At 36.6% G+C, this 16,357-nt stretch overlaps 1 protein-coding gene across 1 annotated transcript in view; it reads left to right on the top strand.

Moving 5' to 3' along the window:
* TAOK3 (TAO kinase 3) overlaps positions 1-16,357 on the top strand; it is a 94,426-nt gene that overhangs the window by 1,416 nt on the left and 76,653 nt on the right. Inside the window, exons 2-6 of the mRNA XM_006890412.1 lie at positions 4,289-4,360; positions 5,659-5,760; positions 11,093-11,138; positions 12,220-12,316; positions 15,548-15,661. Of these exons, the coding sequence (XP_006890474.1) occupies positions 4,289-4,360; positions 5,659-5,760; positions 11,093-11,138; positions 12,220-12,316; positions 15,548-15,661 (431 nt within the window). The remainder of the gene's footprint in view (positions 1-4,288; positions 4,361-5,658; positions 5,761-11,092; positions 11,139-12,219; positions 12,317-15,547; positions 15,662-16,357) is intronic.

Genomic DNA, 16,357 nt, shown 5'->3' with positions numbered 1-16,357 from the left:
GAGCAGTTGGTGGATTCGAACCGCAGATCGTTAGTTCCTTACCTAGGGGCCCTACTGAAAGTGCTAAGCATGATGATTTTATGAATAATACTTGAGGCATCTAGCACTTCATTTTTTTTTAATGTGTGTACTGTCAAATTGGGTATGCCTGGTACAGGAGGAGATTGTCCCTCCTTCTTCAGCAGAGCATCTGGTGGATTCAAACTGTGAACGTCTGGGATTGCAGTGCAGCTTCTTGCCACTAGGCCACCAGAGCTCACCACAAGCACTTCATTTTTAAGAGATCTGAGCCATCAAGAATTTATGAAAGAATGAATCAAGCTGCAACAATGAATGAATGGAAATCCAAGTTTTCTGTAAACTTGTTAAATTCTATATAATAAAAGAATGAATATAGAACAAATTATGCCAGGGGACATAAGTCAGTCATAAAAGGACAATCATGGTATAAGACAACTATTATAAAAATCTAAGGGGAGCAACAATAAAGGACTGGAAACCCTAAGTCTCTGTACACTTGCATTAAAATTAATTTTTTTAAAGTATATTAAAAAATCGTACAGATAAAAAAATAGCATACAGGTAAGATCAAACTTGAGCAGATAACAGGAATGGAAAGAGGGAGAGGGGAGAAAAAATAAATCGGTAAATTGGGTGAAGGGAAAGGCAGAATACAGTAAAGGACTTATTAGATGTTGTAATTCATTAATGATATTAATCAGTGATAATTAATGTTCTAAAACAGTATCTGTGAATGAGTGTATAAAAAAACCAATGTGATTTCCCTTACTTAAAAAAATTTTTTTTCAATGACAAATGAAGCTTGAATGAAGCTTTAGTCTATAATCATAAGCTAAGGAGTTGGGCCACCAATCCAAAGGTGGGCAGTTCAAATCACCAGCTCCTTTGTCGTAGCTAGGTAGGCTCCTCTTGTAATTGTTGTTGTTACATGCTGTTGAGTTGGGACTGACTCATACCTGCCACTCCAACAGGTTTTCAGAGGTTGTAAATTGCATGGGAAGAGATTACCCATTTTTCTCCCAGAGTGCAGGTGGATTCAAACCAGGTGCCTTTGAGTTTGAAGTGCAGCTCCTTATCCCTAGGCCACTAGCGTAAATTAGCTGTAAGTCAGTTCTGACTCAATGGCACATAACAACAACAGTTTTTCATAATAGAGGCCATTACAAAGCTGAGATTGTACTGGTAGTTCCGTCTCTGTACTAAGACAGTATAATTAAAAAAAACAAACACATTGCAGTATAATTTTTTCTGTACCTTAACTAGCATAAAATTGTGTTAGAAATGTCACATATAGCTACAGAAAAAATCAGTATGGAAATATTTTTGGGATTTTAAGTCTCTATCTTGGTGGATACATTCTCTAAGCAAGGGAACTTAATTTTGGAACATTAATTTTTACTGATTAATGGTTACTCTATAAATGTCCATAAATTGTCATTGAAATTTTTTTTGCTTTCTAAGGCCAAATAAAGAATCATTTTAAGTAACCTTAGTAAGCAGTGAAACCATACTATCTGTCACCAGTTATGTAGACTTTTTTTAATTAAAAAGAGGTTATGGATTTAAAAAAAAATATACAAATTATCATAAATTTTAATTCTTTTTGGTTTGAATATTTCCTAAATCTATCTACACTTCTTTAACTAGCCTACTATTTTGATTTGCATTCTAAATACCCACTTTTCAGATATAACCTCATATTCATTTTTTTAAAAATTTATTTTATTATTTGTGTGTGTGTGTGTACACCGTCAAATCAGATCTGACTGGTACAGGAGGAGATTGTTCCTCCTTCTCCAGCAGAGCATCTGGTGGATTTGAACCGTCCACCTCTGGGGTTGCAGTACACCTTCTTGCCACGAGGCCACCAGAGCTCGCCAAACCTCATATTCATTTTTACAACAAAGTTACAATCATTTTTCTTGGTTGTTCTTACAGAAGCACAGTCTTGGTGTAAATTTTGAAGGCAGCACAGTGTAAAAGATTTTTATTTATAACAAAAATCAGTCAATAAATTAATTGATAATTCATTAATTTATAAATTAATATTTTACAAATACTTATAGTTTTCTTAAGCATTAGAGTACACTTTAAAACTATGACCTTAATTGTGCAATAGGTACTTTTAACCTTAATTTTGTAAAAAAAAAATTAGCATATGTTCATTTTCTCCACATTTAAGCAATTGTTGAGAAACTGAGATTGAATTTTATTTTGTATCAGTAAATTCTTATTTTTTTTCTTTTTGTTTGGATTAACTTTTGGGGACAATGGAAGAAACAAAGTTTTGTTTTTATTGATTTGCATATAGTCATTCATATACATTTGTTTCATTCACATATACTGTGTTTTATACATCACTTATAGAAATTTTGGTTTATATCATCATTATGGATCATTATATCATCATAATCACCCCACCTCTTCCATTGCATCTTTCCTCTTCCTTCACCCTCTCATCTACCTACTATCCTCTGCTTTCCTAGTAATTTCCTGCCCTCCCTCATCTCTGACCCTTTAATGACAAAGAAACTTACAGTAAATAAACTTTTTGATCAGATATGTTTCAGAAAAAATGTTTCTCTATAAATATGCTTTCTTGGATATTTTGGATTGATTTTACTCTTTCCCCTCAGAACCATTGCTTAGATTTGTCAGTCCAAAATTATTATAATACACTAAGACATGATCGCTTACTTTTGTCACAAACATGACACAGACTCAGAGCCCTGTTATTAAAACTCAACAAAACCTTTCTTCCATCGACTTAAACTGACTCATAACTGGCTCCTCCCAATCTCCCCCCAAGTGAATTTTCAGAGGTTCTACATTGTTTTGGAGGAGATTGCCCATCCATCTCCTGAAATCATTAAAAGAAAGCTAAAATTATATAGTTATTTAATGTCTAGTACTTATTTTTCCTAAAAATCTCAGGAGAATTATTTTCTCTGAAATAAAGTAGAATAAATTATTATTACTAGAGTAATTTCTTATTTCCGTGTTTTCTTTTGATGAATAGTATATTTGGTAAGGAATAGTATATTTGAAATAAGGAAAGATAATTATAAGACAAAGCAATCTTTGCAAAATACATAAAGACATACATAAATGTTGCAAATGTATGTATATATGTATATACATATATATGTATATATGTATATGTGTTAGGTGTCAGTGAACTTGAAAGTGAAAGTCTTTCTTTGAGATTAATTTTACTGTCTGCTACGCTTTTGAGTAGAGAGGCTACTAGCTACATGTAAGTATTTGAATTGCCATTGATGACAATTAAATAGAATTTGCTGTTCCGTTTCTCAGTTGCATCTAGCCCTGTTTCCCGTGGTTTTGTACTAGGCGTGATGATAAAGAATCCATGTCCATCCTTCAAAACAGCAATGATCAAGAGATCATCAATTCCCATTCTCATATATATTCTTCCAGAATTTATTCTTCATCTAAACTCTTCCAGATTTTATTCTTCATATAAACTAAAAAAACTCCACTCACTTTCGCGCCTGCTCTGGCTCTGGGTGCCTTTGGGTTGACAGTGTAGTCCCTTACCCACTAGGTCACCAGGACTCCCCGCACATTATTACTGTTTTACTGCCGTGCGATTGTACAACACAGCTTCTCCGCCGGGTGTGTGCTTTACAGTTTTTACCGTATTACAACACGTGCGAGCAGTCTCGGTCTTCTGGTGACTGTTTTTTATACACTGTATTTACATAGCCGACTCTGTGGCCAATGGTGAGTTCTCCACATGGTGATCGCAATGTGGGTAGTTTGGAAAGAATGATGTCATCTTCTTGTTGTCACTTCATTGAATAGATTAAACCCTAATTCTTCTACAGAGGAGCTGTGGTGACTTAGTGGTATAGAGTTACAGTTCCAATCAAAGGTATATGGTTTTAATCCACTACTACTCCATTGGAGTAAGATGGGCAATCTCCTCCCTTGCAGTTACTGCCTCTGAGAACCCTCTGGAGGGTCAGCTATGGGTTGGTTCTGTCTTGAAAGTATAAAACAGCAACAATCTTTTTTTCAATTCTTATACACACACACATACATATATACATACACACATACACACACATACATATATGTAAAACAAGCATAAAAACAACCCTTATCTTCAGATGGGATGGAAATACTTTTCTTGGGCCTATCTATCGTTGAAATATTTTGAAACCAAAAGGTGAAAAAAAATCTCCTAAAAATGTCTACTAAAATGTTATTAATCTTTTTTTCCCCTTCTGCCCCCTTGACATAGGCCACAAATGCTCATACCAACGAGGTGGTGGCCATTAAGAAAATGTCCTACAGTGGCAAGCAGGCGCATGAGGTAAGATAGACAGTTGTATTCAGAAAATGACATGAGCTGGGTGATGTGAAGTCAACCGTAGAAACATAGATTTTTAAAATCCCTAGTCTCAAAAAATAAAAAAAATTTAAAAAAAAATTAAAAAAAAAATCCCTAGTCTCTCTTCCCCCACCCCCCCAACCGCTTCTTTTAGAGGATTTCATAAATGCTCCTAAAATTCTAGTTTAATGAGCTCTGATGGCCCTAGTGGTATGAAACTGCACCGCATTCCTGAAGGTACTTGGCTTTAACCCACCAGCTGCTCTGCAGGAGAAGGATGGGCAGGCTCCTCCCAGGCGATTAACTGCCTCCGAAAACCTGCTGGAGAGTCAGCTACAGAGTCATCCAGACTCAACCACAATAGTCTTCTGGCTCAGTCAGCTGTTTTTCAGGACACAAATCTCATCTTTATACTGGGATGCGATTTTATTGTTGTTTGGTGCCGTCGAGTCAAAGATGACTCATAGTGACCCTATGAATGAAAGACCTGAACACTTGTATAACCGTCATCGTTTCTCCACATTCATCGAGTTTCCGGAAGCAAGCAATTTTAGAAGTGGATTCCACTCCTGCTTCCAAGCCTGTTTTAATCGGGGAGCTCCACCAAACACTGTCCACCGTGGGTAACCATTATCACATTTGACACATCAGTGACTGTCACAGTGTTTAGCATCACAGCAACCACAAGTTACCTTCGTACAGCAAATGGACAGACCAGTGCTATACCACTTAGAACAATGTTTGACCAAAAGCAATTAAAACCAGGCCTGAGGGCTGCAGATTAAAATCTCCCACCTTTGGCTTGGCAGCATAACTTTCTATCCAGTAGGCCCATAGAGCTCTCTTGTTGTTGTTGTTGTTGTTGTTGTCATTATTGTTAGATGCTGTCAAGTCATAGATGACTCATAGCGACCCTATGAATGAAAGACTTGAACATTTGTATAACTTTCATCATTTCTCCACGTTCATAGAGTTTCCGGAGGCAAGCCATTTCAGAAGTGAATGCCACTCCTGCTTCCAAGATTGTTTTATGCCTTTATTACTACCATATATTTAATGACAGCGACATTTCCACTGAACTCAAACTAAAATAGTACTGTTGAAATCACTTCTTCCTTTATTTAGCATATTTTTATATCTACTGAAAATAGTAAAAAATAATATTGCTTTCATTAAAATTAATGATAAATGGAAAAATAATGTTACATATATGTGTACTCGATTATAAAGTTGCATTTTTCTGCTGAAAAATTAAAACATCTCCTTTCCAACGTCAATAGAAATGGCAAGATATTCTTAAGGAAGTAAAATTTCTACGACAACTGAAGCATCCGAACACCATAGAATATAAAGGCTGTTACCTGAAAGAGCACACTGCCTGGGTGAGTAAGAGGACTTCTGACGCGTGTCCCCCTTTCCCTCTAGTTAATTAATTTTGTTCTCCCCCCCACCTTATCTGTTTTACCTGTAAAATTATCAATCCCATTTCTGTCCAATTTAACTTTTATTGTTGATATTTTACATTTATTTATCCCTTAGAACTTGCTGAATGAATCTCTCTGTCTTTAGTATCATGCCTTTGGGTAATTCCATTTTATAAACTCTCAGGAAAGAAATAATAAAAGACATCATCTTTTTATAATGACGTCTTACTAGAATATAAAGACCTGTTGTCATTCTAGAATTTTCATTTTTTGTCATTTCTCGTGCCCAACTCCATCCAGTCTCCTGAAAATTTTGTATTGTGGTTGGGATTGTTATCACCCCTTTCATTTTTTAACCACGTAATTAAAATGGAAGACTATTTTGCCCTACTCTATCTTTTCAGTGTATTTTTATATGATTGCATTTAGGTTGACACATTAGGCACCATTTTGAAAGTATGGAAGTGTTCTATTTTTCTACTTTATCAGAACACACTTGCTAATTTAAAGTCCAAGATTAAAGTTTAGTTTTATTCTATATTAGCTGTCATTGAATGCTTACTGTGTATTAAATCCTATTTATGATATCCAGCTAGGGAATGGCATTTTTGTTCTTAGACAAACTATAACAAACAGTATATATAATCTTTTCATGATGCTTGGAGCCTGGAATGCCCACTTGCATTTCCACTTTGATGACGTAGTGGGGACCTCCTATCCCACTTTTATTGCATGCTGCCATCTCATGGAAGTCCAGGGCAATTGCATTAGTCTGAAGGAGCAGACCTCATTCCTCACAATATCAGTACTAGAAACCCCTCAGGACAAATATGTTCCACTAATTATCTTTGAATCTATAGTGGGGGAGGGAGAGATTACATTTAATTTGAAGTACTTTCCATTAGTGAAAACACGTGGTTTCAGCAACCACAACACAAATGCCACATGGGAAATATCTTGTCTTCAAAGAATAAGCATCAACAGTTCTGTTCAAGCAGTTCTGAGATGCCGAGAACTCCTTTTCTTTTTTTTTATTATTATTTTTTAAATATTATTATTAATTTATAGAGACTTTGGATTTCCGTTCATTCATGGTTGTGCTTTTCTCCCTGCCAACCCTTCTCCTTCAAGCTCATTCTTCTTTTTGAAAAGTATAAGAAAAATTCTTTCATTGTTATACAATCCTTTCCCCCTAGTCCACTCCACTATGCAGCCTTCGTTCTGGACTCCTGTCATGACAATACCTAATCATATTCCTTTTAAAAAGTTCTCTCTCTTATCTGTTTCAATACAGTATACATAATTTATCCCATCTTTCTCAGTCTCCCTCCAACCCTGATGTCAGCCTCGTTTTACAACAGTGACACTATGCAGTATTTGTCCTTTAGTGTCTCATACTTCACTCAGCATAATGTCCTCCAGGGTTGACCATTTTGAATAATATTTCATGAGTTCCTTTTTTGTCAATGCAGCATAATATTCCATTGTGTGAATATACCACAGCTTCTCTATTCATTCGTTTGTTGATGGGCACTTGGATTGTTTCCAACTCTTTACTATTGTGAACAAATCCGCAATAAACATGGGTGTGCATATATCTGCTTTGGTGGTGGTTATGGTTTCTTTGGGGTATATTCCCAGTAGTGGAACTGCTGGGCCAAATAGTATTTCTATTTGCAACTTTTTGAGAAAATTCCATACAGCCTTCCATAGTGGCTGCACCATTTTACACTCCCACCAACAGTGAATAAGGGTTCCCGGTTTTTCCACAACTTCGGCAACATTTCAAGTTTGTAGTTCTGTTAAATTTTGGTATCCTTACTGGGGTGAAATGATATCTCATAGTTGTTTTGAGAGAACTCCTTTTCTAAACAAGGAAGCACATGAGAGGAGCATCAGATTATCTGGAAATCAGGTCTCTGACAAGCTCATCTCTCTTTAAAAAAGAGTCAACAGAAGAAATTGGATTGTTTGTGTCTTTTTTTTTTGTGAATTTTGCTAATGGTTTGTTGATTTTATTGACCTTTTTGAAGAACCAACTCCTGGTTTTGTTGATAGTTTCAATTGTTTTTTGGTTTTCTATTTCATTTATTTTTGCTCTAATTTTTATAATTACAGTTTTTTTTAGAGGTGTTGGGTTTTCTTACTGTTCTTTTTCAATTTGCTGGAGATGTTGAGTTAGAGTCAATGGACAATTTTTCCTGCCTTTTGATGTGTTTGCTTATTACTATAAATTGACCTCTGATTATTGCTTTGGCTGTTTCCTGGAGGACATTATGATAATTGAAATATCTCAGTCACAAAAGGACAAATACTGCATTGTGCCACTGTTGTAGAACGAGACTGACCTCAGGGTTGGGGTCAGACTGAGAAAAATTGGATAAATTATGTAGACTGCATTGAAACAAATGAGGGAGACAACAATTTAAAAGCAATACATGATTGTATATTATGTCATGACAAAGAGTCCAGAATGAAGGCTGCATAGTGGAGTATACTGGGGTGGAGGGGTTTGTATACCAATGAAAGAATTTTAGTTTTCGAAGAGAAAAGCAAACTGGGGTGGAGGGGTGGGCAGGGGGACAAATGCAAAATGAATGAATGGAAATCCAAAATCTCTATGAGCGTTCATTACAATTATTAAAATAAAATTTAAAAGAAAAACTAAATTGGGCAGGAGAAAAAAAAGGAAGAAATGGGGCAGGCAGAACAAGTGTCACATTATTAAATCCAAGTGCTAAATCTCTTGCATTTCAAGTCTTCCAGACATCCTCCAAGCTCTCATTTGAATCCTGCTATGTGGATAGATTATTCAGTGTTCTAATGATCTTGACTACCTGGATCTGTCCACAGCTGGTTTGAAGGAGCTCCCAGGAAGAGTGCTGCTGGGGAGGCACATACAAGCAGCCCCGAGAATAATCTGACCCCAAGGAAGCAGCCAGGGAAGAGAGAAAACAGACCCAGTCATTTAAAAGGCTGAGCAACTTGAACTGTATAGTGTCAGGAGCAACCCACCAGCCTTCCATCAGTTGACCTTGTGATGTAGCCTAGCAAACCTCTCATAGGTGGGAAACCAGATCACCAAGCCCTCACTGTAATCTAAGTGAAAACATGCTTCACGTGAGAGCTTGAAGGGTTTTCTGAAGATCGGACACTTGAGATCTAGCTCTTGGAGTTTGCCCTTCTGTCAGAGAATTATTAGGGAAAAGAATCATTTGTGATAGTAACACTAAATGTTGTAAATATATATACATATATATAGTTTCCAGGAATGTAAACTTATTCCAGGAACTACACATATCCCATCTGTCCTTTTTTTTTTAAGTGTGTATCTGTATTACATATACTTCTTGCTGCCAACACAAAGGTATGCTGGTTTAAATCCAACTACTGCACTGTGGGAGAAAGATGGTCGGTCTCCTCCCATGCGATTTATTATTACCTTTGAAAACTCCCAGGAGGGTCGTGTTCTGGGTCAGTTCTGACTTGATGGTTGGTACTCAAGGACGGTATCCACTCTCCATTTTAGGAAATTATATGTCCATACTCAAGATATAAGAAGAGTATTCAATATCATTTAAAAATATTGCCACCAAATTATTAACTTCATTTATCTATTTATTGAACTCTTCTCGCTTAAAAAAAGAAAAAGGAATCAATATGCTGAGACTGATTATATTTAGGGATTATGGGGAATTCTCTTTATCTAATGAGCGTGTATGGCTCTTGGGTTGACACCCTGGTATAGCGTTTAGAGCTGCTATAATCTAAGTCATCGCTGACAAGTGAGAATTGTCTCATAGCTGACCTTCCACTGAGTTTCAGAGGCTGTAGGCAGCGCCGCCAGAAGAGATTGCCCATCTTTTTCCTAAGGACCAATGGTGGATTCGAACTTGTAGCGAGGCACAGTCTTTAGATTATGGTTTCAAATCCACATTCATTCCATGTGACAAAGATGTGACAGCCTCCTGTAAAGATTACAGCCTGGGACGCCCCATGGGAAAACTTGGTCACTATGAATTGACATTAACTTGATAGCAGTGGGCTTAGTTTGTTTTGTTTTCTTAATGAGCATGTATTTTTTTAATTTTTTTTAATGAGCATGCATTTTTACAGTAACAAAATTATTGCAAAAGAGTGAAAGGGGGGTGTGCGTGTCTGTGTGTGTGTGTGTGTGTGTGTGTGTGTGTGAAAGAGAGAGAATTGGTCATGCAGCATTCATACTTGTATTTCTGAGGGTGGATGCAAATCCGCAGTCTAGAACACCTGAAAGGCGTGTCGGGTGAATAAACAAGTTGGTTTAACTTGAGTTTTAATTTTTGCTTTAAAAAGCCTCTTAAGATTACAAATCCAAAACATCTTAGCAAAATTTTACCAATATTAGTCTTAAATATCCTAAGACACAACTTGACCTTAAAACATGTTTTAGCATAAGGGAGCTCTGGTGGCCTAGTGGCAAGAAGCTGCACTGCAATCCCAGAGGTACACAGTTCGAATCCACTAGATACTTTGCTGGAGAGGAAGGGGCGATCTCCTCCTGTACCAGTCAGATCCGATTTGATGATACACACACATACCAAAAAAATTAATAAGATTAAAAACAAATTTAGCATAAATATTTTAACTTTGTCTCACATCTCTGAGAGATTAAAAATAATGTAATGATACTAAACAATATTACATTAAATTCCTATCCTTAAAAAAAAGATAATGTAATGATACATGGCGGGTGACATATTTCAATTAAATTCTCTGTGGTCTGTATTTATTATATAGAACTTTTTAAAGTGTAAAAATAAGCAATATACATACTTTTTTTTTAAGCTTTATTATTTTATTTAGCTGGTTTGTCCCAGTATAGATTTTACTGTCTCGTGTATTTGTTTTCTACTTTTCAAATTACAAAATTTATAATGCAATGCAGCTACTCTGAGTCCTTTTTAGAAACAGGCAGAATGGACATTCATGAGTAAATACGTTACTGATCTAAATTTGACCACATATAGAGAATATTTCCATAGCAGTCCCTTTTTTCAGTGTTAGACCACTTCCAGATTAGAAGAATTTTTTTTCTTATTTTAAAAATGGAATGATAGAAATTGTAAAAATCACTTCATGGAGTCTAGGTTCAGAAGATCAGAATATCTCTTCTACTTATTCTTTATTCTTTGGGTTTGGTTGTTTTGTTGTTTTTTGTTTTTTTTTTAATTCTGGGACTATTTTGGTGGTTGAGTTTTTCTTTTTTTAAATTAATTTTTCTTTTCCTGGTTATTATTTTAATCTATTACAGTTGGTGATGGAATATTGCTTAGGCTCAGCGTCAGATCTGTTAGAAGGTAAGAATGAAACCCCTACTCCCTCCTCCTTCCTGTTTTACCTCGTCAGATGTTCATCTCGTCCAATACTCAAGTGCAGTTTGGGCAAAGTAGACGGAGGGAGGCTTGAACTGACGTACCATGTGGATATGCCGTGCACACTTTACTCCCTGCTGTGTCACTGCACATATCTGAGAGTTGATTAGAACCTTCCTGCCAACGCTATCAGGCCAGGCAGATTCCAGATTCTTCCCAAATCTTTGACGGCTACACTGTGCTATGCGCAGCTGAGAGAGTATCACATTCATGTGCGTCGATGAAATAGAAGTAGATGCTATTGATCCTGAACCTTTTCAGATACCTTGACTGACCCAGCTCTCCCTTGCAAATGCTGCTAACACCAGAAACTGTTGGAAATTTATATACCTATTTAAAAAAAAATAAAGAAAAGCTTTCTCATCCTATCTTTGATTCCTGAATAGAAATTGCTTATTAGCTTTTTTTCACAAATAACGAAAACCTGCATTTAGGAGGAGTAATTATAGATGGTTTTATGGCAGAGGAGAATAACGTAACCTTAAGCATCCCAGGCATTTAAAACGTCAGAAGGGACTGGTAAATTTGGGCCTAGCCTGTTGGAATCAGTGTGGCTGTGTCTTGCACAGCTGAGAGGTAAATTACCAGCTCAGGGAGGAACAGGCTTTGATGCTTGGCTTTGTTTGGAAGGATTTGTTTTTGTTTTTTCTTTTTGTTTTGTTTTGTTTTGTTTTTGGTTTGGGGTGGGTTCTTGCTTTGTCTTTTTTTTTTAAGTCTCACTGGCCTTTCCTGCTATCTGGTGATTTTTCTGTTTTCTGGAAATATTGTGGATTGAAGTAGCCTGTGTTCCCCATTTGTCATTTGAGAACATGTGTCATTTTGTCTGGTCTATCAAAGGGTATTATGTAAGACAATTGCATAGTGTTGTATAAGAAACAGCCATCTAAGTATATGCAACTGTATCTTACTTGTATAATGTTGTGTAAGATAGAGTCCTATAAGGTAAGAAAAAAAGACATGAAGCTCATCATCTGCTCCTACTCACCTGTTTGTGTTCCTCCTTCAGTTCATAAGAAACCACTGCAGGAAGTGGAGATCGCCGCCATTACCCAGGGTGCTTTGCAGGGGTTGGCCTACCTGCATTCTCATGCTTTGATTCATAGGTAAGACCAGAGACCAGCTAACGTTTCCATTGCCATTACAGGACTTAAAAGAACTTTGATAATTAGTGCATGCTCCAATTTTTAAGGTGCTAAAGGATTTATGGGGAGGCAATAAATTGGTGCTTCTAGATGTATAGATGTAAGGAGTCAAGTCCAAGTCCTCTGGCTCTAACTCTCGCATCTTGGTATCTCTCATAGATCCTTAAAGACTTATCTCTGTTCTGCAAGTTACTATTTTCCAGGCTAGGAGATGTAGGGAAATGTGAAGAAAGTCCCAACAACCTTTTGATACTGTGCCCGGAATAGTAGAAAAATTAACTTTCCTTCTGTATATTCTATTCCTTAAGCTCAACAACTTCTTTTTTCTGCTTTCCATAACAAATTAATCTTACATAATTTTTTTATTACTTAGATATTATTTTGCATTTCTATAACACATATTAGGAGCCCTGATGGTGTATTAGGGAACTTTAGTGGGTTAACCTAGTGGTTAAGGAGTTGTGCTGCCAACCCTGAGATAGGCAGTTCGAATCCACCAGCTGCTCCTCAGGGGAAAAGATGGCCAATCTCCTCCTGTGCAGTTTACATCCTCCGAAAACCCTCGGGTCAAACTCGATGACAGTGAGTTGGTTTTCTTGGCCCTGCTAACTGAAAGATTGATGGTTCAAATTCACCCACTGCTCCTCTAAAGAAAGATAAGACACATACATGCTCCTGTACAAATCCACAGCACTGGAAACCCGACAGAGAGTTGCCATGAGCAGAGGACATTGTCCATCTTTCTCCCTCAGAGCACCTAGTGGAATTGAACTGCCTGGCTTTGGGTCAACAATACCACTCCTTACCACTAGGCCACCAGGGCTCCCTTTACTGGGTATGTTGTGTACTGTGCAGTCAGAACTGACTCATAACTGACCCTCTAGTGAATTTTTGGAGGCAGTTAATCACATGGGAGGAAATGACCCATCTTTTTTCTCATGGAGCAGCCAGTGGATTTGAACCACTTGCCTCTAGGTTGGCAGTGCAGCTCTTCACCACTACGCCACCAGAATCCATATAAATATTTAAGAGGTTGTCATTCACTTTGTTTATGAGACAGAGCAACTGGGGCTCAGAAATATTTCAGTGCCTTGTTTTATGGGGTTTTGCCACTTCTCTTACCTCCCTTTACTAACTTCTCCAAAGGAAAGATGTTGTTAAGCAATCTGTCCTGCTTGCAATGAAGGACTTTTTTTTAATGTATTTGCGTGAATGAATGGTAGGAGAAGTAGTGGAATATGAGCTAAGTGTGAAGGGTCTGACATCGCTCGCCAAGAAAAGTAAATGCTTGATGTTTACTAGGAAGAAGTGAAACTATTAGGTCATTGGTTCCCCTTTTACTCCCTCTAGAGTAAGCATCACCAGTTTTTCAAAAACAGAACTTCCACAAATGAGTCAGGTCAAAATGTGTACTGTGAAGCTGACTAATTTATCATGGTGGAGAATGCTTAATACATACCAATGAAATTTAACCATTTAACCATAGTGTCTATAGATTTCACTTTAAAGAAGAAGAAAAAATCAGGTACAAAGATGTCAGTGCTGAATGGCAACTTACATATGGTAGTTAAACCTAGTTTCGCTTAAAGTCTTAGTCCCACTTGTTCTTTTATTACTTTAATTTTCACGTTAGTCTATTATTTGAGTCTATGTTGTTTTATATTTTCTTAAATATGTTGGGGAAATTGGAAGGCGAGGGAAGACTTTAAAGAATGCTGTCTGTTCTTACTGTACAACATGGAACAGATTATGTTGTAGGATTTAAGCCCATCACAGAAAACCAATTATGGTATAACCCTCTATTTATAAAAAGTTGAAGAAAGGTTTAAACATAGTTAGAATCAATCTTAGAGAGGTAATAGAGATCGAGCAGCATAATAAATAATAAATAAATTGAATGAAAGGAGAAGCAATAAGGGGTTGATTAGACATTGTCATTAATTGCTTACCTGTGGTAATTAATGTTATAAAAGAAAATGTCTATGAATGATTGCATGAAAAACCACTATGGCTTACAAACCTTCAATCGAATAAATGAATTGGTCAAATAATTTAAAATGTTCTTTAAAGATAATCATGCCTTAGATTGTTATTTTTTACTTAAAAGAGCAGTATTCTAATGGAAGATAATAGAGAAAAGATATTTTCCTGTTGTTAAGATTTAAATAATACTTTTTTTTAGTTCTGCCAGTGCTTAATGCCATCATGAGGAAAGAAATGGAACTTTCAAGGGAAGATTTTGGAAAAGTTATTTTGGAAGTATTTGAACTTTATCATTTTTAGCTTGATCTAAGTTTTTCCTCATTCTTTTGACTTTCCACTGCCCATTAATTTACAATTTTTGGTTCCCAGTACTCATTATACCTCATACCTTTTCTAAAATTCATTCTAATTGTCACACTAAAGAATGAATTTTTAAATTCCATTTTTTTTAAAAAACTTGCATAAAACATCTCTTCACTTTATTAAAATACCACTTGCAATTCTTTTTTTTTAGTAGTAATATAGTTCAGCTGTAATCTGTTAACCCCTAATCCTTGTTTGTTTTGATCTTTCAGGATCTCCTTTTTACTGTACAGTGTTATTTTTAAAATAACACCTTCTCTATAACATGTACCCTCAAATGCCTTAGAGTTGCAGTTACAATTTAAAGCAGAGAGAAAGGGTCACAGGCAAGAAAGAAAAGGTATGTGTATAGTTGAGGCATATTTGGTAGGTAGTAAGTACAGAGTCACTGAAGATGTACTTAGACAAAAAAAAATGGCATATAGATTGGGAAGAAAAAGGACGGAGAGAAAAAAGGCAGTTACCAATGGCACCAGGCTTCCTAGCACAGGAACTGTTGTCAATAATTGGACTTTACCTTGAAAAATAGGCTTCCTGTTAGTGTAGCAACTGACCAGGCTTCCTTGTCTACCTTCCCTGTCTTTTTCCTGTGGCATTCCCTCCTTCTGAAGAAAGCATTGCTTTTCAGTAATTATTAGACCTACCTGTAAGTATTCCCAGGAATCTAGACCCCCTGACGACATGCAACAATTACCAAATCCCCTGCTGGCTGTCTGGAGCAAGGTTTTTTGGTTTTGTTTTTTAAAATAAACTTTTTTTTTATTTTATGAATTGCATGCTCTGACCTATTTTATAATCAAAGCTGTGAAATTGTTTCTAAGCCCCTCCCTTCTTTTTTTCTTACAGGGATATTAAAGCAGGCAATATTCTTCTAACAGAGCCCGGTCAGGTGAAACTGGCCGATTTTGGATCTGCCTCCATGGCCTCTCCCGCCAACTCCTTTGTGGGCACACCTTACTGGTATGTAGCATTAGAAAACAAAACAGAGGTTCAAAATGTAGAGATCTGAGTAAGAGGAGAGTACAGCATTTGTTTTGTTGACATTGTCTCCTCCTGTGTTTCAAAAGAAAATCTCATTAAAGAAGGATAGAAAATTCAATAGCAAGAAAGGTGCACTCTGATTTGGCATACAGTTTGCAGTGACTTTAAATTGTACAGATGTGGTTGATGTCATTGCATGTAAACTGAGCCAGATTATCAACTCACTAGTCATGCCCAAGGTTTAGATTTCCTTTCATGTTTCTGTGGAGCATTTCTCTTGAGACAGAGCCTTTGGGAAAGAACTGGCCTTTCCCCAGCTAGCCAACAATGTGACCAGCACAAACAGCACCTTTCGGTGGCAGAAATCCAGGTGGTTGTCCATGCTGAGTTTGTTGATGCTTTACCTGATTTATACATAGCTTCACCCATGCCATTTGACTTCCTACTGTTCTTTTCAGTTTCCTTTCATAGATAAATTGCATTTTTCAACTAACATTGAGAGTGACTTATGTATCCCTACAACTTTAACTTGTCAACTAAAAAACCAACCGCTATTTGATTTTTCCCCCATCAACATAAAATAGTGTTTACTGAGCAACTACCTATACCCCCTAATATAGTACTGCTCAAAGCATAATAAGCAGATAAGATCCCTGCTCTTTAATGAAAATCTGT

The sequence above is a fragment of the Elephantulus edwardii genome, unplaced genomic scaffold, assembly GCF_000299155.1.
Source record: "Elephantulus edwardii isolate Elephantulus edwardi_28Jun2011 unplaced genomic scaffold, EleEdw1.0 scaffold00089, whole genome shotgun sequence".
NCBI classification, from domain to species: domain Eukaryota; kingdom Metazoa; phylum Chordata; class Mammalia; order Macroscelidea; family Macroscelididae; genus Elephantulus; species Elephantulus edwardii.
Note: the sequence above shows the minus strand (reverse complement) of the source record. Positions and strands in the feature narration are given on the sequence as shown.